Raw genomic sequence first — 19,652 nt, forward strand, 5'->3', positions numbered from 1 at the left:
ATTTTCGAGACTGTGCCAGTAAAGTTTTTTTTGCGGTAGAGCTCTGGGGAAATCCTATAAACACCAACCAATGTCTGTCTCACCATGGCGAACAATAGCTCATTCGAAAGCCTGATGTATTGAAATACAATAAAAAAATTGTGTAATTTATGTGCTTTAACCTTTTCACATCCGCAGGCGCATTTATGCATAATCTATGGTCGATATAAAGAAATTTTTGCGATTTCAACCGCTATTGCGTAGTAACCTAATTTCATTATTCATAGAAACATAACCAACGCTCTTTAAGATTTTTATGGTATTGACAATTTTGCCTGAAAAAAAATTTTAGTATGAAATTACGAAGCAATTTAAAATTTTTGTATGGGAGTTTTCAACTTAGAAATAAACATTTTTTTCTGACGTTCTGATTAAGTTTATGATTTTTGTAATTAGACAGATAATTAAAGGAGCAGCGTTGACTCTGATGGTGGTGAAAGTAATAGCTTTGTAAGATTAAGGAACATGGTGGAGGATCATTTTAGCTTCGTACCATTTGTAGCTTTACGTGGCTTTAGCGATGCACAAAGTATGGACACATTGAATTTTCCACATAGCACACTATTTTTTAGCATGTTGGCATAGTAAAATATATAACAAAACTTTTCTAGATAGAGGCGGTTTTGGAAAAAAATTGTATTCATATCATAAAGCAAGCTAAGCAGTTTACGGTAAAATGGCTAGCAGTAGGCCGATAACTAAATTTGTACATAGATGGCACTAAAAGGAGTGAAACGCTAAATTTTTTCAGCGATTCTCAATATTTGGTCACACTAAACTCTATAAAATTCAGTAATAAAACGGTATATAAAAGTTAACACAGATGATTATCAACTTGGATATCAATAGAAGTTCTAAAGGCTCATAAAATTGTTGTAATTTTCTTGTTGTAAATATATTCGATTTTTAAAGTGAAATACATCACAGAAGCTGCATAAAAAGTGATTCTGCATCAGGGCAATATAATTTGACTATTGCTGTTTTATCATTGAAATATTTATTTCTGAGATGTATACAGTCTTTTCACAAGTAGTCTTTCTGTACTAACATTTTCAAAGTTTGTTCATAATTTTTTGCAACATAGAAGTAAGCTGCGCAATAGCTTACCTTGTCAGGTAAGCTATCATAAAAATAATGTTTCCAGGTGTGGCTTAAATGATGTTATAAAATATTAAACTCTCAGTTGTTGAGTTACGCATTTAATACAATGTAATGGACAGGGTAAAACCTTGTAAAAGATTTCCACATTTGCAGATAGTGATGACCAGATATTGTATACTAAAAACACTTTTTCAATGTTGAAAAAAGGTTCTTGCATATAGCAGTTCTAGTGTTTTTAAGACAAACATTGCCATCAGATTGTTTTAATCGTTGAAGATCAAATCTTTGGAGTCTGAGTACAAACAGCTAGAGGATAAATATACAGAGAATAGGCTGATAACCAAAACGCTTATGACTGACTTTCTTGAAGATGAAGTGCTTAAGAAATGGAGCCGAATAAGAAATGCTATGCGCAAAACAGAGTCTAGGATTAGTCACGCTCATCAGGTACAAGGGTGATTTAAAAGTAAAGACATTTCAATCTGGAAGTTTTTATTTGAATCATAACATGGTAGAGTATACAATTTCTCTACACAGGCTGCCTGAATTTAATTCCACTTGTTTTAACGCTTTAATTGCTTTTTCATGCAGCCAGAATATGAAGTGTTTGATCTAGTACGTAGGATGTTTTGCACATGTTTTTTACCCAGCTTTTCTCCTATTTATTTTTAATAATAAAAATGCGATTCTCATGTGAAGCTTTTTTTATGTGACAAAACATATGATAGCCATTAGGAGCTAATTTTGGAGCTACATGTCTGAGAGACTCCCAGTTAATACACATCAATTTTGTTGAGCGATTTTGCCTGTGTGTGGTTGAAGAATGGTTGTTGTAGAATGGTGCCAGTTGACAACATTCCTTTCCATGTGAACTTGAATTAAAGGAAACTGGTGTAACGCATCAATATATGTACTGCTGTTGACAGAACCAGATTAAAACAAGCCAATTTAGAACCCTTCATAAACTTAAATATTTTCAACATAACCTTTTCCCAGAATTGGTCACTTTAAAATTTTTTTGCCATAACAGGCCTCTCAGATCTTTCACTGAAGTTTGACAAAGCTTCAACTAAAGTTTCAAGTTTGCGTTGCAGCGGTTTTTGCATTTCTAGACGTTTTTTTGTTCATACACTTACTTCCATGAAATTTTGACTGTCTGTAATGTATTTCAGCTCTACTCCTTCTATCAGCGTTGAAAATATTATTACAGTCCTCTGTTCTTCCAATTTGCAACTTTATAGAGGGGTCAAATTTGGTCATGTAACTTCAGAAAACAAGGTCGATGTTATGTGTTGTCTTCACTTGCAGTAATAGCTAAGTCATGCAGTTGAATGGTGCCAGAAGCACTATTTTATAGACTAAATAGCAGTTATTAAAATCATTAATGTCTTTGTTTATTGAATCACCTTCACACCATTGTAACTTTGATAAATAATCAACAATTTGACTTGCTTTGTTGATGTGGTATTCTTTACAACTATTGATATTAGAAACCCTTAATAAAAGTGCAATGCTGAACTTTGAAAGCTGTGAATTTAAAATGTGTTCAAGTCACTGTGTTTCCTATATATCTTCATATTGCCTTGTTATGTGTTCATGTTGCTTATGAAATATGAGCTGTCAGTATACTGGTAGTTTTAGCAACACATACCCCCAAAACACACTAACCCTCCTATACACCTATCCAAAACCATACCTTTATGTGACAAAGCAGATGATAGCCTAAACTTGAAGCTGAATGTCTGGGAGACTTCCAATTGATACTTGTGCATATTTTGAGTAACTTTGTCTGTGTGTAGGTTGAATTGTTTTGCTGGAGAATGGTGCCAGTACAGTTGACAACATTCATCTCGTTGTGAACCTGACTTCAAGGAAATTGGTGTAGCGCATCACAGTATGTACTACTCTGAACAGAACCAGAATAAAACAATCAAATTTAGAACCCTTCATAACCCAAAATATTTTTGACATGAACTTTTCCCAAAACATGGTCACCTTTAACTTTTAAGACAAAACAGGCCTGTTAAATTTTTTACTGAAGCTGGACAGGCCTTCGACTAAAGTTTTAAGTTTGCGTCGCAGTGTTTCTTGTATTTTTTAGACATTCATTCTGTTCGTACGTTTACTTTCATGCACTTTTGCCTGTCTGTAATGTATTTCAGCTCTAATCCTACTATCAGCATTAAAAACATTATTGCAGCCTTTTGCACTTCCGATTTGAAACCTTATAGAGGGGGGGGACAAACATTGTCATGTAACTTCAGAAAGCAGACTCGTTGTTAGGTTGTGTCTTTATTTGCAATGATAGCTAAGTCCCACTGTTGAATGGGGCTCAAAGCACTAATCTCTAGTCTAAATAACAGTTTAGTAAAGTCATTAGTGTCTTTGCTTATTGAATCACCCTCGCAGTATTGTAATTTGGGTACGTAATCAAAAATTAGACTTGGAATGATGTAGTAATCTCTACTACTATTGATTTTATAAAGCCCTAATAATAGGGTGATGTTGACTTTCAAGGCAATGAACTTGAATGCGAATAAATCAATGTGTTTCCTGTATAACTGCGTGTTGCTTTGTTATGTGTTCATGTAACTTATAGAATGTGAGCTCTCAGTATATTGGTAGATTTAGCAACACACACACCCACACAAACTTACCCTTTTACACACACATCCACAACTACAACCAATTACACATGCATGCACAACCACACGCACACCGACACCCAAACATGCACACAAATAAAGTGTGTCATTTCAATTGTAGCCTATAAAATGCATAGGGATTATGCAGACAATTTAAACTTTATCTAATTATAATTTCCGTAAGTTTTGTTGCCTTACAATCTATTGTACTTAAAGGCTTCAAATGTTTTATATTATTATTGTAGTGTGATATAGTCTCCAGCTACAGCGACACAAAGAATGAAATACAAAGGTTGATTGATGAAATCATACCATCTGTTGAAGTACCTTCAGTCAGCAAAGTGAGAGGGAAAAGTAAGCCTACTGATAAATATTACAATTGACAGGATGCTCTGTAGATAAATCACATTTAAAATGACAAGGAATTATTTTCTTAGTTTGGATGAGTTTCTTAGTTTCATTCTAACTAGAATGAGTTTACTTTCCACTTGGTGAAATATCATATGCAATAAACTGACCTTCCACATTAGATTCTCGTCACTCTGAGAAAATACTATTAAATAATTTCACCAGCAAAACATTTGTTGAGATCCTTCTAGAATGATATATTTTAACAATTTAATTAACAAGGTGTATTATTCTGTATAATATCAAAATTGTTTGTGAATTATTAAGGTACACTTTTACAACTATTTATTGGTAATTTTAACAGACTGTATGTTTGCGATTTATATGTTATAATTTCAAATTAAGGGTATTCTATGTTCTTGGCAGATATTTTGGTTCCAAAATATTGTGTGCTCTGTCTTTTTCCAGATTCACCATTTGGCAAACATCATCCACCTTGCATCCAAATATTAAGTTTGCTTTAGAAATACATAATTGTAGGCAACCTATTTTATTCCTCTGTAATATTTCATTGAAATCTGGTATGTGAGTAGAAATAATAACAAAAGAAACCTGTCCGCAATCAATAGGTTGTGTGTGAGCTTGGCAAAAACAGTCTTTGTATAATAAAGAATTAATGTCTTTTCTGCAAACTGTAGTACATTTCCGATCCTTCACTTTTTGGTTCTCCATAGCAAACATCACACCTAGACTGTTAAACTTTGCTGTACAATGTGGAAAGTTTGCATTTTTTAGTAAAAAATTAGGTTTTTGAAAAACTATGAAATAAAATTAAGGATATTACATGTTTTGACTGATATTTTAGTTCCAGAAATCATGTGCTTTGTATTTTTTCACATTCACTATTTGGAAGACTTCTTCTGATCTGCATTCAGAAATTGAGTTAGGTTAATAAATACATACACATAGGCAGCCCATAATATACCACTGTGGGATTTTAGCAAAAGTTAGTGTATGGGTAGAAATAATAACAACAGAAATATTTTAGTCGTCAGTAGCCTATGTGTGAGCTTTTCAAAAGAAAATGTATTGTATAGTAAAAAAAACGTTTTTTCTGTAAACTGTAGTGCTCTCCTGTCCTTGATTTTTTGATTCTCTATGATTAAAACTAAGACTATACTGTAAAACCTTGCCTGTAAAAACGTTTTTGCTGAAAAATTTGCATTTGCCAGCAAAAAATTGGAATGACCAGCAGTTGTTTAACTCTTTCGCTAATCTGAGCTGCATATTACAGCTTGGCAAGATATTTGTGTATAGCTAAATGACGTGTACATGCCAAATGTTTTTGCTAAATGAAGCCACATGAATTGGCTTTAGCAAGCCTTGTACAAAGCGTTTCTGATTAGTAAGTAGTTAACATAATATGTTATCTTATCTGTACTCAAACTAAAGCAAAGAATTATCTGCGTGCATTGAGCAAAAAGTATGTTGACATTCCATCAAGAGGGTAGTTTTGTTTTGTAAGAACTTTATTTTTCATCACAATTTCTCCTTAGATATGACCAGCCATGTCAAACATATTACTGCAAAAAGTTTTATTAATTTTGGATCTACAGACTATTTAATTTTTATTAAACAATTATACTACTGAAAGTGGTTATTTGATCTCTATCAGTAATAATAATGACATAAGCTTTATTAATATTGATAATTCGTTCGTCTCAGACATTTTCACAGTCTTTTCAAAAATTGCCAAAAAACTTTTGAGGTCAAGCTGCAACACATAGTATTTTGTAAGACATTATGTGATGTAAAATTTTACACCAAATCTTTGGCACTAAATAGTTTTCATAGACTTTGGAGTTTAAAAGTCATGGCGATCTATAAGCATATTTGTCAAGTATTCTGTTCGAACGAATATGTAATGATGTTCAGGTAAACAAATTGATTTGACATTAAAAGAGCTCATGAATACAAAACAAAATTTTTACTGTGATATTTCAACAAACTAATTTAAAAAAATTAATAGATGTTTCATTTCTTATATTTTAATTTTGTCACATAATTGATTATAACAGCTCTGTAGTAAATGTCTTTCAGACAAATTCTTTAGCGTATGCCGCATTTTTGCTGTTTAACCTTGAACAATTTTGCTTTTGGGAAATGAAAATGAATATTTTTATCGGTTTCGTGGCCAGACATCATTTATGTCATTTTTGATTAATGTTGACACGCCTGTCGTCTAATAATAAAAAAGGTGGTGATAAAGGGTGTCAAGTTTTCAATTTTTTATCAACATATTTATATATGATAAACAATATAAAAAGATTATCTGAGAGAGAGAGCTCTGATGTTGATAATAGTGTATTTATAAATTTTGCTTTTGTGCATACAGTATGAATCCAACTATTTAAAAGCCCAACAAGCAGAGTACCAATGCTTTAAATTTTCTTTAAAAACTGCTAGTTGAACAGTGGCTGGGGAAACTTAACCATCTTAGCCTCTAATGGTTGATGAAACTTGACTGACTCAGATAGTGATAAGCTTCAATCGCTCTACAGTTTTCATCTCACTCAGACCCCTATCTTCATCCACCTGTTGGTACTCCTTTCATGGAATACTTTTTTCCTACTGAACAAAATAAAAGTTATCTGTGAGTATTTAAAATAGCAGTAACTAATGATTGACTACTATAAGTTTACACGTGCAAAGCTGGAAGATATGCAGTAACGATCTAAACCAGATTTATTAAAAAGTGCTGGAGTTGCTCGACTTGGGTCATTTATTGGACTTTGTTGACAAAAAGCTCTGTGAAAACCTCAAAACAATGCAGCTTTCTTTAATCACGAGAATCAAGTCAATAGCTTTCAATATTTCAAAAAACATAGAAATGGTACACATTGAACCTCGTCTTCAGTTTTATACATCTTCTACAGTGTTAGTGAGCCTCCATATTTGAGCAAAGTTACGATTGTCAATACAAGTCTAAGACAGTTATATAACCTTTGACATTTGACCTCTGCCAGCAAGACCATGATTTCTCAAGAGTATATCAGTAGATCAAGAAATCCTGAACGTTGAAAGCTCTACTGTTTAGTCTAATACATTAAAATTAAAAAAGAACATCATCAATATGACTTAAAAAGGCCATCTTGCTGTCCCAAAGGCTGGATCTGCTGGCAAAAAATGTCTATCATATGGCAGACCTCACAGTACATAACGAATAGCCGCCATTTGATGTCTGTACACATTTCTAAAAAGTCATGTTGGTAAAAACACAATCAGTATCGTTTGTAAATGACTGCCTAAGGCGTAAGGATTGTAGCAACTGGCTCTGCTAAAATAATTTTCCACAGCATACCATACTTAAAAATTTTTGTAGGTCCCATGTGAACAATTTATTTAGCTATGTGAGGGGATTATTTTGAACGAAGTTTAAAAATCACACTAATCTAAATTAGATTATCCAGAGGGTTAAAATATCTGAACAATCATGGAGCCAAATAATTTTAAGTAACAATAGGCTAACTTTAACATCGAATAATACACAATTCCGTTGCTCTAAAGCCTAGCTATTTTAGAAGTCACCTTTGGCAATTCCAAAGGTTCATTGGGCAAGAAATATTCATTAAAAACTAAAAAGTCTATATATAATAAAAAGTACACAACTTTTTTTGATCCTCTGGCCTAGTGAGATTTTTCATGGAGCATCAATGTGAATACGATGGCCCCAGTTTCTTTTTGCTGCATTTCGTAAACTATAAAAATAGAAACTACTTGCAAACTCTTCATTATGATTGCTAAACACCTTCAACTGCCAAAATCATCTCAAGTAATAAACTTTAGAAACAGAGGAGAATGTTTAGAAATAAAAATAATTGACTCTATGAGTCATGATTCGTTAGTTTATTTTTCACAAATTTGTAGCTTTGGACTTGGATTGCTCATTGTTTGCATCCTTGCTTGTGCAAGTATGGCTTTATTACATGCGAATTTCTTCATAATATATTGAATTACAGCTGTTTACTTTAAATGATTGTTTGTTTCATAAATCTACAAAATGAGCAGTATATACTGAGATGGTTCTGTGCACCTGTAAAATGAGCAGTAATCCTTAACATGACTACATAAACATGTAAAAGAAGTGATTAACATAAAATACTTACTTTAAACCTTAAAATATACCGTAAATTTTGATATGATCACATTAAAATGAACATTTAAAATAAGTGGTAAGTAGTGATAGAATAATATTAACCTGTAAAATGAGCAGTAGACACTGATATCATTATATGAGCCAGTACATTTAGCAGTAATATCTGGCATAATTACATGAACATGCGAAATAGCAGCATATTCTGACATTTTTGCACAAATCTGTAAAATATGCATTAATCAATGATATGATTATATGAATCCTTAAACAAGCACTAAACCCGAATATGGCTTTATGAATATGCAAAAAACGCAGCAAATACTGATATGTTTGCGTGAACCTGTAAAATAACTATTAAACATCAGTGTGAGTACATGAAATATGCAGTAATGTAAATAAACCTTTTACATTTTCCTTTACCTTTTTGCGTCGGAAACCTTTTACTGCTCCGCATTGAACCAAGCAAATTTACGAGTAGAATTAATTTATATAATTATATGAATAATGCAGTGGCAAGACTTCCCTATCCTCTGCCTTCTCTAGTTTTTCTGCTTCCTTATATATCCCTTCGCAAAACTTGGGGTGTGCTTTTTTCTGTAGTGGCCAGGTGGCTGGCTTAGGCAAGTATGGCGGCATGAAAATCTTTGCGATGTCAACTCAGCTGCCGGCTTGTCCCGTATTTGCGGGCTGGCAGCCGGCGAGTCGTACTTCCGACTGGCTCAATGTCATCATGATCGAGCACAACTTTTTGTGCTCTGGCCTGGTGAGATTGACCCAAGCCACGCTCGGCCTGGCTGTGCTTGCCAGCTGTTTTTTCATCTGCCTGGCCAATTCGCTAGGTCAATCAATTTTGGCTCTTGGCCTGGTCACCTCTAATCACAACATTAACCACATATATTAGTCTATGAGCTTTTGAAACACGTGAAAAGCACTGATATAACTAAACAGAATAATTGAATACATTAATTTTTGGAGAACAGTTTGAATAGCTGATTTAATAAAAAAATTTCCTCGATCACATAAATTATTCTTTTAACATTGAATCTATCATGTGTTTAAACTCTTAAAATTGTAAGCCTACTTTAGAGATTAGACCCCTTGAACTTGTTCAACAGATAATATTTATCTGAGTCATATAATTAGGTCACACACGGGTTACTATTGCTAATAATCTTTGTATGAAATATTATAGTCTTACCTGTGTTATACAGAGTCTTTTACATAAAACTTACATCTGACTAAGGGAAAAATTCTTTCATTTGTACTCATAGTATAACAATCTTATACAAGTATTGAATAAGATAAAATTATTGCTCCCATATACAAAAAATTTAATATCAGTTGGTTAAAACAATCGTGACATTACAACCAGATCTTTTCTGATGAGCGTTAATTATATCATTACCATGTTGTATAGTGCGGGTTATTACTGCTAATAATCTTTAAATAGGATAACATTGTCTTGTATGAGTTACACATTGTCTTTCACATAAAACCTACAGCTGACTGAATGAGATGAAAATTACATTTTACAATTTGAAATTTCCAAAAATATTTTTTATATCAGCTGATTGAAACAATTGTAGCATTGCTACCAAATATCTCCTGGTAAGTGTTAATTGTTTTATTAGCATATTGTGCATTGTCAGGTTTATATGCATGACTCTGTTGATGACAACGTGAGTAGCCTTAAAAAAGAAAAAGAGTGAAAAGTCTAAAGAACAGGTTTTAATTAAATCATCTTGAAGCACTCAAAAACTGTCAACCAATTTTCAGTTTCCCTAAACTGCGCATAAATAACTAGCCAAAAACTAAAATTATTTTTTGTTTTTAGGCAAAAAAATAAATACAATTTGTATTGGTTTATTGTTTGCAAGCATATTTGAGTCAATATATTTTCATTTGCATGTTTGTGCAATTCTTAGATTATTCCTATTTGTTCCTCTTAGAAATCTTTTAATAAACTTTTCTATAAATCTTTAGTGACTGTGCAATGACACTGTTCACTCAACTATCCTATTCAAGTCTGATGTTCCTATCTTTCTGGAGCATTATTGTCGTGCATTCCTGTACAGTAACTTATTGAAATAACTTATATGTCTATATACTGTTTATACTTATTTTCAGGTGGGAGAAGTGAAATAATGCTAGAAGTTGTCTCCACAGATGGTTTTCTAATTGATGAGCAGCTGATGCTTCGACAGTCTAAACCTATTCCAAAGTCCCTCAAACTCCTTCACAAAGTATCTTTACCATCATATCCTTTATCAGTAAGAGTCTGGAACTCTCAAATATTAACTGGAATGGGTGATTGTGCAGTAGCTACTATTGACAACAACTACAAAGTAAAGGGCTCATTCATCACATTCAACAACTGCCCTGCAGCAATGGAGGTTTACAATGACAGACTGTATACAGCAGCGCCTGGCGATCCTTGGACCATCTATGTACATGACCTACAGGGAAAGCAAGTCACTTTCTGGACTCACAATGACTATGGTGACATCTGTACTACCGGACTAGCCATAACTTGTGATAAAGTAGTTGCTCCAGACAGAAAAAACAAGCTTCTCATCGTCTACTCACTATCAGGGAATAAACTCAAAGAAATTTCTTGTCCTCAGCTTAGCCATGATGGTTGTGTCTCACTATGTGTTTCAGGATCAGACCGGGTCGTTGTTTCTCACCATGACTCATCTCAAGTCTGCTTGATAGACATCTCTCAGGGTCAGATGCTCTGGACTTGTAAAGATGTGCCTCATCCACTAGGAGTAGCAAGCTATGAAGCGAACTATGTCCTGGTGGCAGCATCATACAGCAACAGTGTGAGAATCCTGCATGGTTCAACAGGTTGGTTTACTTATAAATGATAGACAGAATATGTGTGATCAGTTGAGCTGACAAATGTGATGTACAATCTAGTAATTGATATATATATATATATATTTGAAAAATTATTGCGAAAAAAGTAAACTTTTAGTATTTGCGTTACAAATTTGTTTCGTGCGGAGCACTCATCAGACACGATTGTACTAAAATGAAAAGCTTTACCGAATCTTTTCGGTAAAGCTTTTCGGTAAAGCTTTTCATTTTAGTACAATCGTGTCTGATGAGTGCTCCGCACGAAACAAATTTGTAACGCAAATACTAAAATTTTACTTTTTTCGCAATAATTTTTCAAATATTTCATACTTCACTAATAATCTTTTAGGTTTTTAGTGTAGAGTTCTCTTTTTATATGCTTTTTCACTTGCTTTTAGTTAATATATATATATAAAATCAATAATGCAGACTATAACTTCAGATAAAACACTTTATTGCTGTTAGTTTCAAGCTTGGTAAAAGCAATCTTCAGATAAAATGTTGGCACCAGTTTTGATTACTTATATACATCTAGAACTACTAAAATTACTAAAACTTCATAGCTGGAAGATTATGGATTCATAGAAGCATTAGGTTTTAAACCTGAACAGTAAAAACTTGCTAGCGTGTCTGCAGGCTAACGAGTTTCTACTAATAACTAGTAATAAAGTGTTTTATCTAAAATTATAGTCTGTTTTATTGATTTAAACTTATTCTGATTTTATCATTGAGCACTCTGCTCAGATCTTACGCTTTTACTTGTGTATATATATATATATATATATATATATATATATACATATATATATACATATATATATATATATATATCTATATATACTCGTAGATATATATTGTTGATGTAAACCCATGTAATGCTACCATGACTACTTCTCATAGTGAAATTAAACACTATACTTATTAATAGAGAGTTTTGATAGTCTACTGGCTATAGACTTAGTATTAGCTTATGATTCAGAGTATTTGTATAATTTTGCATATTTCTCATTCATTAGCCATATATTTTCGATTTGTCTGCACACTCCGTAAACTATCACTAGTCAACAGAATATTATATATCTATTAGAATAACATCCTGTGTTATTATCAGGCTCTATAATTGAACACAAAACCGTGGACACTGCTACTCTTAGTTAAGAAATTATAGGTACATACACTGTAACTGTATTTTAAATGTTGAAACAGAAACTTTAATAATAACTATATATATAATAATGATGGATAGCAGAGGAAAAAACAAAATATTTACAATTTAAAAAGTTTTTCTCAAAATGAACCACTGCAGGCTTCAATATTTTTCATGATGCTGTGGTAAAAATAAAAGCAGTGGTCTTCAAATTATTCTATGAAGAAACAATTAAATAAAATATGAATGATTTTGTTAAAGAAGCATTTGATGACCACTGCTTTCACGTTTTCCATATTGTCATGAAATTTTTTTCATGATTTAAATGAAATTTAAATGATTTGCATTCATTTGCTTTGTCTACGCTTAGTAAGATTTAAACTGATTTTTCAGACTAGTTCACTTCTTCTGTCAGCTTGTTGAGATAGAAATAATTGGGGTTCTATTTATAATATAAAATATTTTTTATAAACCAATTTACATTACTCATTAAATGGACCTCATATTATTGCTTATTAGTCCTTGACAGTCAGACTTGAACTGCAGATCACACTGATAATTTATATCTGGAAGTTATCTTCACTCTGCTATTGACTCTTTAGAGCTGGTATTTGGTATCTTGCCTACATTCCTATAACTGTAAGAGATACCATAGTATTATGTACATGTAATAAGGGTCAGTATCATGCTCATGACCCAGTCAGCTGGTAGTTAGTCTATTTTTATTATGTATGACGGGGCCCTTGAAAGGCAGCGTGTCTAGCAAGGAGAGGCTTGATGTAGTAGTAATTAGACCAGTGCTGTACTTTCAGTTTAGTGTGAACATCACTCAATAAGGTGGAGCATAGCATACTGGGAGTGATAATGTTGAAGTATAAAGCTTGCCATGAATAAAAAAATCGTTCTATTTTCTCAAAAAAGCTGTACAATAATGATTGAAAACTTTTTTAAGGTTTTCAGAGTAAGGAGTAATATTGTAACCTTAAAAATTTAATTGTAAATTTACGACAACAGTTCCATGCAGCCTTCTATGACTCGGTGTTAAATGAATCTAGTTGGGTGGCTTGATAAATTCACAATCAGATTTTTCCTTAGTGGCCTGAAGATTCCAGTGTACATTTTTAAACTAAATGAATTAAATTATTTACTAAAATTAATGAAATCAAGAATCTGCTGTGACTGTTAAGGATACTTATTATATTGTAGGTGAGGTAGTCTCAAAGCTGACAGACGGCGCTATTGAGTGTAGTTGGGTGTATGGCATCGATATTTCTGGAGACAGATTAATTGTAGCTAACTGCAATACCGCGAACATAGCAGTCTTACAGCTACAACCATAGCAGTTGCTCCATCAGTCTGAATTGCTGCCTTTTCTTTCTTATTATAAACTATAAACTTGAAATAAGCTGATATGCTATTGATATGAATTCTGATGTTACTACGCAATGTCATAAAATATGTTGCATGTCAAAGTGACCTTGTGCCACTTTTATTACAATTAACTTGTTTTGATTATTCCTTTATATATCTTTTGTTTTCTAACACTTCCTGTTTCTTACCTTTTAACACATTTAAGACTCAATTATATCATCATCTTATACATTGAAAATAATTTTATGTTACTTTTTCAATACCTGAAACTATTAATACAGCCAATAAAAAGGGATGTTGAGAACAGATCTTCACATTCCAAATCTACGAATTAACTACACCAGTCAGTAGCTGCTCATCCGTATATATTATTTAGACTTTCATGTACTGCTGGTTTTCCCGGAAAGAGTGAGCTGTGTGGTTGGAATAGAAAGAGTTTTGCTTGATTAAACTAAATAAGATATTTATGTAGTTGCACCAGTATTATTCATATCGAATAGTGTCATTACAGACCATAGTTCTTGACATTTTATTTTGAAGGTTTGTTTCTAGCTGTTTGCCAGGTATACTAGAAGACTGCAAGAAGCTCAGCTCATATTAATTTTAGTTTGCTCATTAGTACTAAAACTATATTTAGGTTTAAAACTATTGGTACAGTTTTTACAAAACATGGTTTATGAGAGCTTTTTAATTGTAGTTTTTAGTCAGTAAGCCAGATCTGGAAAAATCTGACCGGCGGCCAGTTGACTGGAACTGCTCTAGTAGCAAATCTCATTCAAGTTTATATTCTCCAAACATTGCCGCTTTGGCTTGGCAGTGTTTCAGCAGCACCAGAAGAAATAAGATCCAGTTTCTAGCTTGATTCTAAAGAGTTGATCATCGTGGCAAACAGTTTTCCTTCTGTTAAATTTCCTTCGGCAACTGCGAATGTTATATTAAAAATGATGGTTCCTGAAATATTTGCTATTATTACTTACTCCCGAACAAATAGGTTACTGATTATCTAAAAGGTAACATGTATGTGCTTGTTTGTTTAACAGTCAGAATTTCATCAATTAAGTTCACAACACAGTATATTTTCTCTTCGATAGTAGAAAATCTAAAGGTGGGTTACAAAAGAAAATATGTGCATTGTATGATTTGACTCATAGAAAGTAATACTTGGTCTCATGTTCATAAGCATGAGAAATCATAAAAATTGAGATTCGATGATTACGGAAAATCAATATTTAATAAAATTTACAAAGTTACCAGAAAAGAGGAAAATAGTTAACAATCAAGAAATTATACAGAATTAATATTTTACTAGGTTGCCAAATGTACTAAAGATGTTATCATGTGTATACTAATTTGCATTCAGTGTTCTATACAGATCAATATTGACCTAAAGTAAATATGCTTCATTCATGTGGAAATTGTCACAAGTTGAAAATAATGGTTACACAAAATGTATTGTGCTTCGTATAGTTTAATCTGAAATACAATACAAATGCTGGAAATTTATAGAAATTGAATATAATATTGATATAATGTTATTTATATTTTATGCATGTCTACATTATTATTATATATTTATTAAACATTTTATGTTTATTATAGTTCTTACTTTATTTTGTAACTGGAAAATGTACAACAACTGCTTTCTATGTGTTCAAAGTTTCTTTGTATGGGACAAATATGGATTTTTCTAAAAGTGGTGTCACACTTTGAAAAACTACATATAATTGTGATAAGATGCACAAATACAATAAAGCTGTGGATTTGAAACTAGAATTTAGAACATAAATGCAAACTTTCTCAGTTACATTATCCTAAGTATTCATCTACATTTACAAGTACTATATAATGTAATTTTTTGAGCCAGGGAAAGTAATACAAATGGTAAATAATTATACCTGATTTTTTAATTTATATTATGAAACAGATTTTTAAAAGTTTGATGAAAAGACAGTCAGAACTTGTACCTAACCAAATAAAAAAACTATTGACCAATTACGATATCATATGATTAAATTATTTGTCAGACAACATATTCTTATTTGTTTTGCAATATGTGACCCGGCCGTCAGAATGTACAATCGTGCGGTAAATGGTTATAAAAACATATTATGTTTGCATAGCTGACAATGCTGGTCAAGCATGTTTAACAAGCTGTTTTAGCCAATGGTTTTTGAGCAGATCATAGTTAAATAAAAACGGTGTGTTTTGCCACAAATATAATAAAAACTCAGCAAAAACTTTTACGTTTTACTGTCAACAGTTGAACTCAACTGTCTTCACTTTATACTTTGCTTTGACAAATCTAATCCTTTAAACCCTGGCTGTTCTTGTCAATGTGTGTCAGTAACCCTGGGCAACTTTTCCAACGATTCAAAGTTTATAAAGTTTTATTAAATATACATGTGTCTAAATATGCTCATAGTACAGTGGTATTTGGCAAAAATTAACCTAGTAAAAAAGGTTGGGCAACCCACAGCAAATGTTATCATACAGGACAAAACAGTACTTCCCAGTTATTCAGGTCAAAACTATACAAGTTCGTACGATTTTGCAAACTTGTAAAAATATTTACAGTGGCATCATATCTATCAAGCACATGCCCATCATCATTTCATGACCAAAAATACAGTGGAAAATTATAGTTAGTATCTTCAAACTCTTTATTTGCATCACAATCATTTATGACCTAGCAACAAAGGAGGCGTATAGATTTTTTTATGATATCGCCCTAATAAAATTTGTTACTATAACATAGGATTTAGATAAAGATATTTGAAAACTGTTACAAAGTGAATTTTCTGGTCTAACATCCTGTGCAAAAATTAATGTAATTGGTTTATGCTGTTGCTTGGAAACATCTTTCTAAACAGAGCCATGTGAATACCGAAAATTCCACCGTTAGGCATTCTGAAATACCCTACCCGATGCCGTAATATCAGCCTGTTGCGGTTAAAGGGTTCAGGAGTTATGACCAGGTAGTCCAATGTATCTTTTCTACCGTGTACACTCTTTTAATAAGTGCCTATTTACCAATAAAAATGCAAACGGAAAAACACTAGAATCTGCTTACAAATTATAGGTCCATATCAGTAAGTTTTGTATACAGTCTTAATTTATTCAGAATATTTAGATACTCAACTATGAACTGTTTATTACTGATATACAAGTCAGCAGTAAGTAAGCTGGCATATACTATCCTCTTTGATCAATGCAGCTGCATTTACCCGGAATACCAATGTTGACGTAAAAAAAATTCTCCTCTTAGGAAATTATGCAATGTTTTATGATAATGTTAAAATTTATATGTTGTAATTTTCTGATGAGTCTATGGGTAGCTAAGTACAGTCAAATTGAGGCTAGTTGGTTAGTAACAAATAATATTGATCAGTTTTAAGAGTAACTATTTTGATGGCTCTCACTAAACTTCCAATACTTTTACTAATTTAATTCAACCATATAATTTTGTGTGAATATGTAGATCTTATGTATGTATCAGGATTTCTGAAAATGAACGCTTGTCACTTAATAAATTAATTGTGATATTGTTTATATAACATATATAGAATAGAAAAAACTATCAGTTAAAAATTAGTTCTCCATAAATAGATTTCATTGTGATTGTTTGAGCAACTTGCCATCAAATATTGAGCATTATGGTTTTAATATTATAAGCATTTTCTTTTGAATTACAAAAATTACTTTTTTTCTACAATTTTCTTTACAGAAACTGCTACCTTAGCTTATCAGAAAATTGAGTTAGTTTCAGGCGTTATATCATTGATTCTGAATAGTCAAGCAAAAGATTTTACCTCTTTCAAATTATGTGGTAATTATGCGGCAAGTTTTAATTGAATTGACATATGTTTGCTGCACCAATAGTGTTTTATAGCAGTTTTACTTAATAGCTATTATGGTATTTTGTACCTAAACCGATCTGAATAAATAATGTTTGTTCAGATGATTCACAGAAATTAGCATTATATCCATTATTGAATCAAAAGGGGTTTATTTCAAATAAAATTTAATCAATACACAATGTAGTTCAACATCTATTTGTTTTTACTAAATGAAGGTTATAAATTATTTTTTACTGATTCTGTTAAATAAAAATTGGCACCTCTTCATGTGATTAGAAGAGTCTTCACACTTCTTTGGATTATTGCAAAATAATATTTGTAACTATTTTAGAGAATGTGAACCATGATTATTCACAAGCAGCAAGTTTAATCTGTGCCGAGAATGTGATATTTCATGTAGTATTGTACTGATTATATTAAGTAAAAAGGTAAGCATTAAATATCATTATATCCTATTTATAACTAATATATTACCTATTAGTTTGATAATAAATTTTAACGATAAATTAAAATTAAATTAAATATAACTATGATTTTATATAATTATTACATAATAAAGAAGAACATGAAATACTGGTTAGATCTTCCATTTAAATTACTATTTTTTAAATAAAATGTCTTACATATTTTACCCTATCTCATTAATCCAACTTAATTATGCCTGCATAACTTTAAAGCTTCTTTCTAAAAATCCACTTATACAGCACATTAAGTAATGTAAATAATTTCTTTTTGAAATAGTTAAAACTTTGAATCATTCCAGGACCTCTCCACTAAAAGCTTAAATCATGCCCAAAACTTTTAAAGCTATAAAGGATGTGAAGGAACTTTTAAAGCTATAAAGGATGTTAAGGAACTTTGAAATTTTGTTAGTATCTCTAACGCAAAAACAAATCATATATGAAGCTCCCTTTCATATCAATTTTAAAAAGGTTATTGGGCTTGACCCGGATTAGAGCGTTAATCAAAAATCCTAACCCTTAGTGATAAAGCCAAAAATAGTGTACCCAAAGTTGGACATGTTGCTACGCTCTCTATTACAACAACAAAAATTTTATAGTCTTTATGCCAGTACTGATTATTTACATCTATGCAACTGAATCTTCAAAAAACATTATTTTGGTGATCAATAAAATGATAAAACAAAAAAATCAGTGCTTTTCTAATAAATGACTATAAAAATATTTGCAAAACTAAATAAAAACAAAGAAATAATGTAAAAAATGGAAATGATATTGAAACAACATGAGTTTACAAAAATATTTCAAGGTTATATATATATTATATTGTGAAATGGAGTAAATTGAGGTGTAATCTCTAATGTAAGTTGAGCTTTTAGGTAAATATTACTTACAGTATTGCTATCAAGTTATTATGGAGGTTTTAGCTGCAAAACTTATTAAATCATGCAATGTGTTCTTATAAAATATTTGCTGCAATGTCAAACTATTACAACAAATTAGGCTACTTTCTGAACAACTTACTTTTACAACTAGTGCACAGTGTTGGGCAAGTTCATTTTTACCGCTCTGTTAAATAAAAAACTGTTGGTATTTTGACTATTTTTCTCAAATATATTAACAATTTAGAATAGCTCCAGATAAACCTACATATGATTAAAACTAAAAAAATTAACAGAAGAGACAACACAATGAAATTCCACTTTAACAAGGATACAAAACTTTTTCATGAATTTGCAACCTTTATGTTTATATTAGGCATGCCTCTTATAAAATTAAAAGTATATAGAAAATATTGGTACAACTGTATTGGTAGACAAGCTTTGCAGGTGCTTTGTTACATGCATTGAAAAAAATGTCCGTGCAGTCATAAATAATAAATTTAAAATACTAATATTCGAATTCAGCAAAAGCAGTAACCATGTTATAATAAGAGGAGAAACTGTAGTTATTTGCGAAACTTACTAAAGTAAAACTACATACGGAACTTATTTAAGTTCCAAAATATGATGAAGTATGATAATAAGTAGATGAGAGTGTTTTCAAATGTAATTCAATACTTCAGTAGTCATGGATAAGTTTACGTAAGGAAGATAATAGGTCTGCCACTTTCACTGGAATTTTTTAGTTTTTTTCACATATTTAAAAAAATGCATAAGATATCGA

The 19,652-nt window shown here is 31.6% G+C and overlaps 1 protein-coding gene across 2 annotated transcripts; it reads left to right on the forward strand.

Annotated features, from left to right (window-relative positions):
• The first annotated feature begins 1,469 nt into the window (after positions 1-1,469).
• LOC137396937 (uncharacterized) lies at positions 1,470-13,954 on the forward strand. Of its 2 annotated transcripts, XM_068083228.1 has the most exons (3): positions 1,470-1,587; positions 4,031-4,139; positions 13,505-13,954. In XM_068083228.1, exons 1-3 carry the CDS (start codon positions 1,492-1,494, stop codon positions 13,636-13,638), a joined length of 339 nt encoding a protein of 112 aa, XP_067939329.1. In that variant the 5' UTR covers positions 1,470-1,491; the 3' UTR covers positions 13,639-13,954. The 2 variants fall into 2 exon arrangements, 1 of the variants encoding a protein (XP_067939329.1); XR_010978668.1 differs by lacking the exons at positions 1,470-1,587; positions 4,031-4,139 and adding an exon at positions 10,933-11,139.
• The last annotated feature ends 5,698 nt before the right edge of the window (positions 13,955-19,652 follow it).

Source organism: Watersipora subatra, chromosome 5 (assembly GCF_963576615.1).
Source record: "Watersipora subatra chromosome 5, tzWatSuba1.1, whole genome shotgun sequence".
In the NCBI taxonomy this organism is placed as follows: Eukaryota; Metazoa; Bryozoa; class Gymnolaemata; order Cheilostomatida; family Watersiporidae; genus Watersipora; species Watersipora subatra.

Excerpts from the sequence above, each read along its gene's own strand:
- LOC137396937 (XM_068083228.1), top strand. The coding sequence starts at position 1,492 with ATGACTGACTTTCTTGAAGATGAAGTGCTTAAGAAATGGAGCCGAATA. Across the intron at positions 1,588-4,030 it reads GGATTAGTCACGCTCATCAG|TGTGATATAGTCTCCAGCTA; the intron begins GTACAAGGGTGA and ends TTATTATTGTAG. Across the intron at positions 4,140-13,504 it reads CAGCAAAGTGAGAGGGAAAA|GTGAGGTAGTCTCAAAGCTG; the intron begins GTAAGCCTACTG and ends ATTATATTGTAG.